A 12,006-nucleotide genomic window follows, 5' to 3' on the forward strand; every position below is an offset into this window, starting at 1 on the left:
TTTTTATGTTTGTATTGTCTCTCTATAAATGTTATTCTATGTGCTTTGTTTAGTTTTCCAGACCAGAACTGGAGAAGATCTTTTCTATGTGTTCCATGACCGTGAATGTTGTGGATCATCTGTTCACATTACACTGAAGAACCAGAAGAGAAGAGATGTTGTTTTTCTCCATTTGCTATCACAAGGAGGATGCTGTGACACATTTCTGTCAGAGGTGAGTCATGTCGTCCTACCAGTGGTAGAGTCCGTATACCACACTTTAAAACATTAACACGAATAGCGACTTTTGGGTTAATGGTAACTCATGAAATTGCTCTGGAGCAGTGGGAATGTGTAGACTTCTGTTTGGTGTTTAAATTTGTTTCAACCGAATCAGCAGAAAAAAAAAACATTATATGTGACAGTCAAATTTGGAGATTTGGATTGGCCTAATTTCATTAACCAAAAAATGATTTGGGAACATATAAATATATATATTTCGCTTTTGTTCCTTGCATACACACTTTCCCATCAAATAAGTGCCTGGTGGATTCAGCTACAGCCAAAGAATTATAAAGTGAAAGATAGTGAACAAAGGCTTGCACTCACGGTCTTCTGTAAAAAGTATGCTTTCTTTATTCCATTTCCATTAAAAAAATCAACGTTTCAGCCATCGTCCGTGGCTTTCATCAGGATCAACAAAACAAATAAATATATATATATATACATGTATTTACAGTACACTGATAGGCACATTTCCCTTCCATTGGGTTCATAAATAAGGTGGCGGGCTCATTTATCAGGTAGTGGAAGAATGGAGATGTATCTTGATTATTGATTATCATCATTTCTATGTCAGGGCTTCATTAGAGGGCTTCTCCAACTTCCAAGTTCAACCACTTGCATTTAGAAGAGGTCATGAGCAAAGAATCTGTATGTGCAGGCGTTTCACTATGAACTGCAGTTTTGTCCCAAGTGCTAGCTGTCATCCTTGGCACACATGGCTTAGGCAGCCTGGAACTCTGTTAATACTGAGCAAAAATGGTGTCTGTTGACAATGCGCACTGTGCGCTGGTGACAAACATAATCCGTTTCTACCCTTCCAGGCTGCGCAAGGAAAAGGGCTCATGCACTACTTCACAGCCCTATTATTTTGGAATATTCATTAAAAAAAATCCACACTCTCGTCACACCACATACCCCTTGGCCCATACTGTATGTATGTGCTATGAGCCTGGATATCAGTCCAATCAAATGCTTCTCTATGAGCTCTATTTGACCTCGGAGAAGAAAGCAGTGACGATGGAGAGAGTTACATGAAGTGAAGCAAGGAGAACTTCACTCAACACTGGATTTCAGGTAAGTTAATCCATCTTTTAATGCAAAACAAGGGCGAAGGGACTAAGTGACTAATTTAGGGTTTTATAAATTAAAAAAAATATATTTAAAAAAAATATATATATCAAAGTTTTGGAGTTTAGCTTTTATGAGTTTCAGTTTTTTAAATATTGTAAGCATTGACAACATACAATCATTGTTAATTATTGGTGCTTGTTTTCAGATGCGCATTGAAGCCCCCCGAACGTTTACAATCGGCTATGTCAAAGTCTCCAGTTCCATTAATAAACTGATGTTCTCCATTCAGGATATGCACCGGGAATTTCAGTTTACAGCTGAGCTGTCTTCGAGGTTACTCCAAGATCAGAGCATCCAGGTGCTCTTGAAATCAGTCAATGTTCCAATGTGAAACCTCTTCTCTTATGACATATTATTATTATTATTATTATTATTACTGGTATTTATAAAGCGCCAACAGATTCCTCAGCGCTGTACAATTAGTGGAGAACATACAATATACACAGTCAAATACAAAAGGTAGACAGGGCCCTGCCCGTAAGCTGAGATCTAGCCATTTAAGCTCTTTTATACAAAGTGCATAGCTAGGATAGCCCATGAGCTTACAATCTAAAGGATACCGTGGGGATTTGAGACAAGAAGTAGCAGGGGAAATTTGGAAGTGATGGCTAAATAAGTAAACAGAGAGTTGCAGCTGTTGGTAGAGTATAGAGGGAATGAAGAGGTAAATGAGAGAGACTTTTAAACAGCTGGAGGAGCAGGCTATACATTTAGGAGGAAGCTGGATGGGCTGGAGGGTGGGTTGAGCCGAGTAGAATTGTAGAGGCTTGCAGTAAAGATGTAATGGGAAATGGGCCTAGGGAGTGAGCAGAGATAAACAGTTATATCAAGGTATTTAAAGCTAGTAGTGGCAAGCATGTCATATAGATACTAGGCATTAAACAACTTACAGAGTTACTAAATATATTATTCTTCTCCTACCCTAGATATTGAGTGCGGTAGGGTCTCATCCTGTGGTCAAAATATCGAGGTATAAAAAAAACAATTCACAGCTAACCAGCTTCCAGTTTCCCTGGGACATGGATGCCAAGATGAAGGCTGTAATTCTGGGAGCTTACCTGTTCATGGTATGTATATTTACCTAGACCTGAGTCCACTCTATAATAGTCTCATATTCCTCAATGTGTTACAACCTGCATTGTACCTTAATATATAGCCTCTCTACATTGCTCTAAATAACCCCTTTGCTTTGTATTTCCCTCATTATAACTGCTGTAATTAATTATGTAGCTCCTCCCAATAGGTAGAGTTATTAGGACGAGTTACATACAGCAATAGGTAGAGTCATAGGCGTGCCGACCCACAGGCAAGGAGGGAGGCAGGAGAAAACCTGGGGAGCTTTAGCCGGCAGTGGCAATGCTCTGATCTCGCGAGAGTGAACTCTAGCCTCGTGTGGGGCTAGAGTTCACTCACCACTGGACCACCAGGGATGGCAGCAGCATGGTCCCCCTCCCTACAAAAGATAAGAAAGGAAAGGGGGGTATTAACTAAATGGTCCCCCCAAACAATACACACAAACAGCACACACACACACACACACACACACACAAAGCACCCTTACACAGCACACACACACTAACAGCACCCACACACATACATCACCAGCACCCTTACACATACACACACAGCACACACTAACAGCACCCTCACACACACACACACACACACACAGCACCCTCACATACACAGCACCCTCACACACAGCACCCATACACATACACACACACAAACTAACAGCACCCTCACACACACCGTACCCTCACACACACACAGCACCCTTACACACACACACACACACCACCCTCACAAAAACACGCACACAGCACCCTCACACACACGTAGTGCCTTCACACAGCTCATACACACAGCACCCTCACACAGCCACACACAGTAGTGTGTGTGTGTGTGTATGTAGATATATATATATATATATATATATATATATACACGCCGTGTGTTTTTGTGCTTTAGGGTGCGCTTATGGGTAGAGTTATTAGGAGTAGTTACTGTAATGGAGCTCCGGTACTCCGACCGAGAAACTCTGTCTAGTTTGCTTCCTCGTAGCTATCAGGGACCCTGGAGCACTTCAGACCAAGTTGCCGACGCTTGACTGGGATCACAGAGGGCCTTTTCCACACTGGAACAGGCTACTGTGTTTTTAGCCCTGGACACACTTTCCATCAGCAGATTTCCCCAAACACCAGACGACACTTGCTGAAGGTTAAAACAGCAACTGACTTTACTAGACATAGCAAACATATTTTAAACCAACAACAGCCCTTATTTACATACAATGGTGCATAGAGTAATATAGTATAAGGAAGAATGGGGTCAGACAATAGCAAGGGCTGATGTGAGATTGAGGAGGGACAAAGCAGCTAGTTTAAACTGGTCTGACAATGTTCCTGGGACAATGCCCTGCAGGGGAAACAATAGGACAGGAAAAAGGGGGAGGGGGAGAGGCACAGACAAGTAATGCATTCAACATACCCTGCACCAATATTGGGCACTGGGTGACCAAAATACAAAAGGAATCTGGAACCCACATATAGTGTATGTCTTCCTTTCCCAGTGTCGGTGACTACCGTCACATATCTTTCCCCCCAAAGGTAGACTAACCAGGTACCAGACCTCCAATCGGTCTGTGCCTGAGTTAGTCGGGTAACAAATCCCAAAGTGTCAGGCGCATAAAGCTCTCATAGCCAATCAGTCTGTGGAAGTCTGGTTTGGGCAGGCCAGACTGTACTTCTTGGTCATCCTATGCCCCTAATAAGCACAGGGTGACTTAGACATAAGAGGGGGACTTGGAAGTGGAGAAATGGAGTTCCCAGTAAATCTGCCATGGCCCCCCGCCCAAATTCAAACCTATCCCCATATTAAGAGAACACAAAATAATGAGGAGAGCTCCTAGTAGAAACAGGGTACTTCTCCTCAAAAGCACTACCCCCAATGCTAATATCAAATTATAACTTTAAAAATAATAAACTTTATTGAAACAAAAATAATAATAATAATATCACCGCCCTTCCCACATACAAAAAAACACACACTATCACCTTAAAAAATAGGGAATAAAACATTGAAACTAGAGACTGAGAATCTAGCTGGCACAACGTTATAAGGCATAGTAGCTATGTAAAGAAGAAACAGTATTTCCAAAAAGTGCAACTAATCTATATACTTGGATGAAACATCAAGATACAGTTGCAAGTGCTGAGGAAACTGTTGCAATAATGCCCCAAGGGAATCCAGCCTGTAGATAATCAAATTGTAGCCAAAAAGAGACAGCTTGCCGTGCCCTAGTAAATCAAAATAGGGAAAGTCAATTCCTAAGTATCCTCTATTAAATCAAAAAATCCCTATAATAAAGTTATAAATATGCGAATATAAGTAGAGACTTCCTACAGTAAAAAACTGTTGTATAATGTCTATTCGTACAGCAGAGATTAAATCGAAAGGACAGGGAGATGAGAATAGAGGAAACAAAAAGGGCTGAAAACTTGATCAAGGTGGAGTCCACAGTAAAAAAGGAGAACTCTACCATTACACAAGCACATATATAGCTAATCCCTGTAATATCAAGAGAGATCACCTAACTGGAGATCTCTAAATAAGGGACACCCAGCAGGCTGTCAATTCAGTCAATAGAGAAAATAATCCAAAGTAGTCAAATCATTACTAAATAGTATGTCAAATGCCCAACGCGCGTTTCGGCGGTCTAGCCGCCTTTCTCAAGGGCAAATAATATATCCCCATATTACCACACTCTCAGGGGCCCACCGTGACACCCACACACCCCAACAGCAAACCTGGAATCCTGTGTCTCCAGTCCAGGATAGTTTCCATCACATTTCTCTCGCTTTGGAAGGAGACCAGTACAGGAGGAGACCTGAGACGGGTTGACTTGCAGGTTAGTCAGTACAGCCCACCCACGCCATTATCAATTCTGTACCCCAAACAAATTGCCCATGCAAGAGCAGCCTCCCTCTGCCTCTACCAAAGCATATATCTTCCCAAAGCAAGTGTCCACTGCCCCTTCTCCCTGAAGTCCTCTCAGTTCCATCAGTAGAAGGCTGTGCTCCCAGCTCTCAAGCCCCAGTGTTGCTGCTAGTTGGGGGCAGAGGCAATCCTCTGTCCCGATGCCAGTTCTTCTGCTGGGGTTGCACTTTGCCACTGGGGAGGAAGACAAACTGTCTCCTCTACCTGTAATGTACACTGATGCTGGGGAGTGAGACCAACTGGCTCCACTCCCAATAACTCACACTGACACTGGGGAGTGAGACCAACTGTCTCCACTCCCAATAACCCACACTGCAACTGGGGAGTGAGACCGGCTGTCTCCACTCACAGCAACTCTGACTGCTGTTGAGGAGCGGATATCAGCTGTTTCAACTCCGTGTAACTCCAGCTGCCACTGGGGATGTAGCGGGGTTGACAGGGTCCCAATGCCCCAGGGGTGAGGATCTCGGCCGGATCACTGTGAATACACGGTTCTCTCCACAACTACCTGGCCAACATCCTCAGATGTAAAGTCTATTACATCCCCTGTCTCTGGGACCTGCTGCTGTACAGTGCAAAATAATCACTTGTACTCCAGTTCAAGCTCCAACTCCATGGAGGCTAGGTGGGTCAAATCATGTTTTAGGACAGTTGCTACAGAGAGATCCAGTTGGTGTTCCATAATGTCATGGAGACAGAATGTTTCAGGACTTCCAAATTCATCTTTATCCTTAAAGGCCTCCTACAATAGGCCAGGATCATCATAGCCCACACCCTCTGAAGTGTCATCATCTGCTAGAAATGGGTACTGCAGGACTGCATACCACCTTAAAGCCTGGTACGAATCATCTAGCCACAATTCTTTCTGGACCAGCTCCTCTAATTTGAACACACATTCCACCAGGAGCTGGTCTCCCAAGTATTGCATCTACAAATCAACTTTATCCTAAAATAGTTGCATATTGGTTGGGAGGGGTTCTCCCTGGAGACAACAAATCTTCTTTAAAGACATTGTTCCAGCATTCCTGTCTGACCGTGTCCTGACAGTCAAGTTCATCCTCTGTCAAGAAAAAGCCATCATACTGGGACAAAGCTAGAACTCCTCCTCGGACGGGGGCGCTGCACGGGTGCTAGCTAAATTCATCTTTCCAAATTCCAGAAGGCATGCAGTGGTCCCATTCATAGTTTGGAGGTCCTCCAATCGCTAGGAAGCCATCCCACCACTGCCAACCAGTGTGCCAGAGCTCCAGTACTCTGACACAGTACCTCCGCCAAATCTGCTTCCTCGTAGCTATCAGGGACCCTAGAGCACTTCAGACCCAGTCGCAGAGGCTTGACTGGGATCACTGAGGGCCTTTTTAAACCTGGACCAGGCTACTGTCTTTATAGCCCTGGACACACTTTCCATCAGCAGATTTCTCCAAACCCAGACTTGCTGAAGGTTAAAACAGCAACTTACTTTTCTTGACATAGCAAACATATTTTAAACCAACAACAGCGCTTATTTACATACAATGGTGCATAGAGTAATATAGTATAAGGAAGAATGGGGTCAGACAATAGCAAGGGCTGATGTGAGATTGAGGAGGGACCAAGCAGCTAGTTTAAACTGGTTTGGCAGTGTCACATACAGCAATAGGTTGATAGGTAGAGTTAGGTAGAGCAATAGGTAGAGTTATGTAACCCCCTCCTAATAACTCTACCTATTGCTCATTAAAAATCCTCCCGATAACTCTACCTCTAGCTGTATGTAACTTCTCCCAGTATCTCTACCTAATGCTGTATGTGACTACTCCCAATAACTCTACCTAATGCTTTATGTAACTTCTCCCAATGACTCTCCCTATTGCTGTATGTAACTCCTCCCAGTAGCTCTACCTATTGCTGTATGTGACTACTCCCAAAAACTCTACCTATTGCTGTATGTAACTCCTCCCAATAACTCTACCTATTGCTGTGTGCAACTCCTCACAATAACTCTACCTATTGCTGTGTGTAACTCCTCCCAATAACTCTACCTATTGCTGTGTGTAACTCCTCCCAATAACTCTACCTATTGCTGTGTGTAACTCCTCCCAATAACTCTACCTATTGCTGTATGTAACTCCTCCCAACAACTCTACCTATTGCTATATGTAACTCCTCCCAATAACTCTACCTATTGCTGTATGTAACGTCTCCCAACAACTCTACCTATTGCTATATGTAACTCCTCCCAATAACTCTACCTATTGCTGTATGTAACGTCTCCTAAGAACTCTACCTATTGCTGTATGGAACTCCTCCTAATAACTCTAACTATTGCTTCATGTAACTCCTCACAATTACTCTACCTATTGCTATTTGTAACGCCTCACAATAATTCTACCTATTGCTGTATGTAACTCCTCCCAATAACTCTCCCTATTGCTGTATGTAACTCCTCCTAATAACTCTACATATTGCTGTATGTAACTCCTCCCAATAACTCTACCTATTGCTGTGTGTAACTCCTCCCAATAACTCTACCTATTGCTATATGTAACTCCTCCTAATAACTCTACCTATTGCTGTATGTAACTCCTTCCAATAACTCTACCTATTGCTGTATGTAACTCCTCCTAATAACTCTACCTATTGCTGTATGTAACTCCTCCCACTAACTCTACCTATTGCTGCATGTAACTCCTTCTAATAACTCTACATATTGCTGTATGTAACTCCTCCCAACAACTCTACCTATTGCTATATGTAAATCCTCCCAATAACTCTACCTATTGCTGTGTGTAACTCCTCACAATAACTCTACCTATTGCTGTATGTAACTCCTCCCAATAACTCTACCTATTGCTTTATGTAACTCCTCCCAATAACTCTACCTATTGCTGTATGTAACTCCTCCCAATAACTCTACCTATTGCTATATGTAACACCTCCTAATAACTATACCTATTGCTGTATGTAACTCCTCCCAATAACTCTACCTACTACTTTATGTAACTCCTCCCAATAAGTCTATCTATTGCTATATGTAACTCCTCCCAGTAACTCTACCTATTGCTATATGTAACTCCTTCTAATAACTCTACCTATTGCTGTAGGTAACTCCTCCCAATAACTCTACCTATTGCTGTAGGTAACTCCTCCCAATAACTCTACCTATTGCTGTATGTTACTCCTCCCAAAATCTCTACCTATTGCTGTTTGTAACTCCTCCCTATAGCAATTCCTACAGCTCTAACTGTGACTGAATAAAGTGTAACTCTCCATGTAGCTCTAGATATTCCTGCATTTAAATCTAAGCACAGGGCCGGCCTTAGGCAATTAGGCGCCCTGTGCACAAAGTCTTCATGGCTCCCCCCCCCCCCCCCCCAGGAACACACACAGGCACCAGGGTTGTGTGTATCACGAGGCAAACAAGGCATCTGCCTTGGGCGGCACTTTGCAGGTGGTGGCAAAAAAAGCCGCACCCAAACCCCCAGGCAGATCCCTTGCTTGCCTTGCGTCCTGGGGGGCTCAAGAGCTGGCCGGCTGGCCACTTTTGAGCTCCCCCGATGCTGGCAGCGGGCAGCGAAGGAGCATACTCACCTGAGCTCTTCCTGCTCAGCTCCCTCAGCACCGCTTAATGAAGCCGGGAGTGGGAATATGACGTCAGTCCGGCTCCCGGCATCACTAAGCGCCGCCTACTCAGCCTGTGCGCCCCCTGCCTGCCCACCCAGCAGCCACACTGGACTGTAGGTAAGAAATCCACTCCAGCTCTCCCAGGGAGGCTGGGTGGATTTAAAATAACATTTAAAAAATATTAGTTTGTGAGTGTTAGTGGAAATGTCTGTGTGTGTGTTAGTGTGAGTGTGTATGACAAAATGAATGAGTGTGTGTGTCTGTGAGTGAATGTGTATGTCTGTTTGTGTCTGTAAGTGTGTAAGTGTGTGTGTCTAAGTGAATGTGTGTGTGTCTGTAAGTGTTTATGTGTGTGTATCTGTAAATGAATGTGTGTGTCGGTCAGTGAGTGTGTATGTGTCAGTCAGTGAGTGTGTATGTGTCGGTCAGTGAGTGTGTATGTGTCGGTCAGTGAGTGTGTATGTGTCGGTCAGTGAGTGTGTATGTGTCGGTCAGTGAGTGTGTATGTGTCGGTCAGTGAGTGTGTATGTGTCGGTCAGTGGGGGCGTGTGTCTTTCAGTGAGTGCGTGCATCTGTCAGTGAGAGTGTGCATCTGTCAGTGTGTGTCCAAGTAATAGTGTGTGTATGTCATTGTTTGTCAGCAGGGGCGGACTGAGAACCCTCAGGGCCCGCCGGCAAAATAAATTAAGGGCCCCCTTACAGGCCCCACCCATACTCCGCAGCAAGCGCCACCCTTGTCCCGCCTCCATGCACCACCTCCAGCCACACCCTACACAATCTTTAGACACAAGGAACAAAAGTGCAATAATCCCTTCAAGGCCCCTGTAGAGACTACAATTGAAGGCTAATGGGCCATGGAGGGGGGTCTTTCTAGCAGAGGCTATCTCAGTGTCCTTTAGAGAGTGTGTTAGAAAGAATCCCCTCCAGGCCCCATTAGAGACTACAATGGAGTATAATAGGCTTGGAAGGGGGTCTTTCTAACAGAGGCCATCTCAGCATCCATTAGATAGCCTCTGCTGGAAACAGTCGCCTCCAGGCCCCAGTAGAGACTACAATTGAGGGCTAATTGGAAATGGAGGGGGGGGGGGGGGTCATTCTAGCAGAGGCTATCTCAGTGTCCTTTAGAGAGTGTGTTAGAAAGAATCTCCTCCAGGCCACATTAGAGACTACAATGGAGTCTAATGGGGCCTGGAGGGGGGTCTCTCCAACACTCTGGTTCCTATTCACAATATAGCAACACAACATAGATCGCTGATACCTAGGCCAAGTTGGCTCCTCTTACCTTAATTACTGTTGCTGGCTGGCAGTCTGTGGGCTTGCTGGAAGGCTGTGGGCTTACTGGCTGCGGCTGGCAGGCTGTGGGCTTGCTGGCAGGCTGTGGGCTTGCTGGCTGCGGCTGGCAGGCTGTGGCTTGCTGGCTGCGGCTGGCAGGCTGTGGCTTGCTGGCTGTGGATGGCAGGCTGTGGGCTTGCTGGCTGTAAGCCTGTGGCTTGCTGTAGGCCTGTGGGCTGGCTACTGACCTGTGGGCTAACTGGTGGGCTGGCTGGCTTGCTACTGGCCAGCCTGTGGGCTGGCTGGCTACTGGCCAGTCTGTGGGCTGGCTGGCTGGCCGGCCTGTGGGCTGGCTGGCTGGCCGGCCTGTGGGCTGGCTGGCTTGCTGGCTACTGGGGCACTTGTAGAATATTTAAAGAAATAATCCATGCACAAAAACCACTACTGCTCTGTGTAGTGGTTATGGTGCCAGGAGGGCCGGGCCCCCATCCCAGAGTAAGTAGTCAAACTGTTTAAGAACAGTTTGACAACTTTTGCAAACTTGACAACTTACCTGGGGTCTGCTGGGCTATGGGGCTGTAGTAGGGTATAAGCGCAGTGGTGCAGTGTGTGAGGGGTGCAGTGTGTGCGAAAGGTTCAGTGTGTGTGAGGGGGTGTAGTGTGTGAATGTGTAGGGTGTGTGGGGCAATGTGTGTATGAGGGGGCTGTGTATGCGTGTGGCAATGTTAGTATGGGGGGTTGTGTGTGTATGGGTGGGCAGTGTATGTGTGTGTGTGTGTGTGTGAGGCAATGTGTGTAAATGTGTATGGTGTGTTTGGGGGCAGTGTGTGTGTAGGGGGGCAGTGTGTGAATGTGTATGGTGTGTGGGGGCAGTGTGTTTATGGGGCTAGAGTTCACTCTCACCACTGTGACAACCAGGAATCCCTGGTGGTCACAGTGTTGAGAGTGAACTCTAGCCCGTAGCTCCAGGGCTAGAGTTTACTCTCGCAAGAGCCGTAACGTTGCCGTGGTAACCGCAGCACCGCTCTGTGCTCGCGCAAGAAGGACCCAGAGGAGCTGCAGGCTGAGCTCCCAGGTCCTCTCTTCCTCCCTCCCCTTCCGGCTGCCCGCACGGTGCCTGCGGACAGGGGAGGGGGGGGGATCCACCAGTGATATATAAAGCCCTTCTGTGTGCCTTTTTGTCTCCCCCCAGTCCCTCTGTATGTTTCTTTCTCTCCCTCACTGCTCCTGTGTCCATGTCTCCCCTCTCCTTCCCAGTCTCTCTTACCCCTCTGCCTCTTTCTCCCCCTCCCCTTGTGTGTCTCTCCTTTCTCCCTGTGTCTCTCTTCCACTGTTTCTTTCTCCCCCCCTTTCCCTGTCTCTCTCTCTCCCCCACATCTCTCTTCCTCTCTGTCTCTTTCTCCCACCTTCCCAGTCTCTCTCTTCCCCCTCTTTCTCCCCCTGTGTCTCATTCTTCCCCCTCTGTCTTTCTCCCTCCTCCCCGTGTCTCTCTCTTCTCCCACTGTCTCTTTCTTCCCTCTTCCCCCTCTCTCTTTTACTTTCCCCCTTCCCATTTACCGACAGAAGTCAGAGGGGGCCAGCCGCGTTCCACGCTGGAGCCGCCGGGCTGGGTGGCAGCCTCACCGGTCCGGCGGCACTCCTGTCCTATCACTAATGCTGAGGACAGAAGGAGGGAGGAGCATGTCTCTCTCTCATGCTCCTTTGCAATTCCCACAATTCCCAGCACAGGATGTGGGAACC

The 12,006-nt window shown here is 46.1% G+C and overlaps 1 protein-coding gene across 1 annotated transcript in view; it reads left to right on the top strand.

The window, feature by feature from the left end:
* The window catches only part of LOC134601957 (phospholipid scramblase 2-like), an 87,161-nt gene that overhangs the window by 25,550 nt on the left and 49,605 nt on the right, over positions 1–12,006 (top strand). Inside the window, exons 4-6 of the mRNA XM_063446463.1 lie at positions 54–214; positions 1,541–1,693; positions 2,322–2,462. Of these exons, the coding sequence (XP_063302533.1) occupies positions 54–214; positions 1,541–1,693; positions 2,322–2,462 (455 nt within the window). The remainder of the gene's footprint in view (positions 1–53; positions 215–1,540; positions 1,694–2,321; positions 2,463–12,006) is intronic.

The sequence above is a fragment of the Pelobates fuscus genome, chromosome 3, assembly GCF_036172605.1.
Source record: "Pelobates fuscus isolate aPelFus1 chromosome 3, aPelFus1.pri, whole genome shotgun sequence".
NCBI lineage: Eukaryota > Metazoa > Chordata > Amphibia > Anura > Pelobatidae > Pelobates > Pelobates fuscus.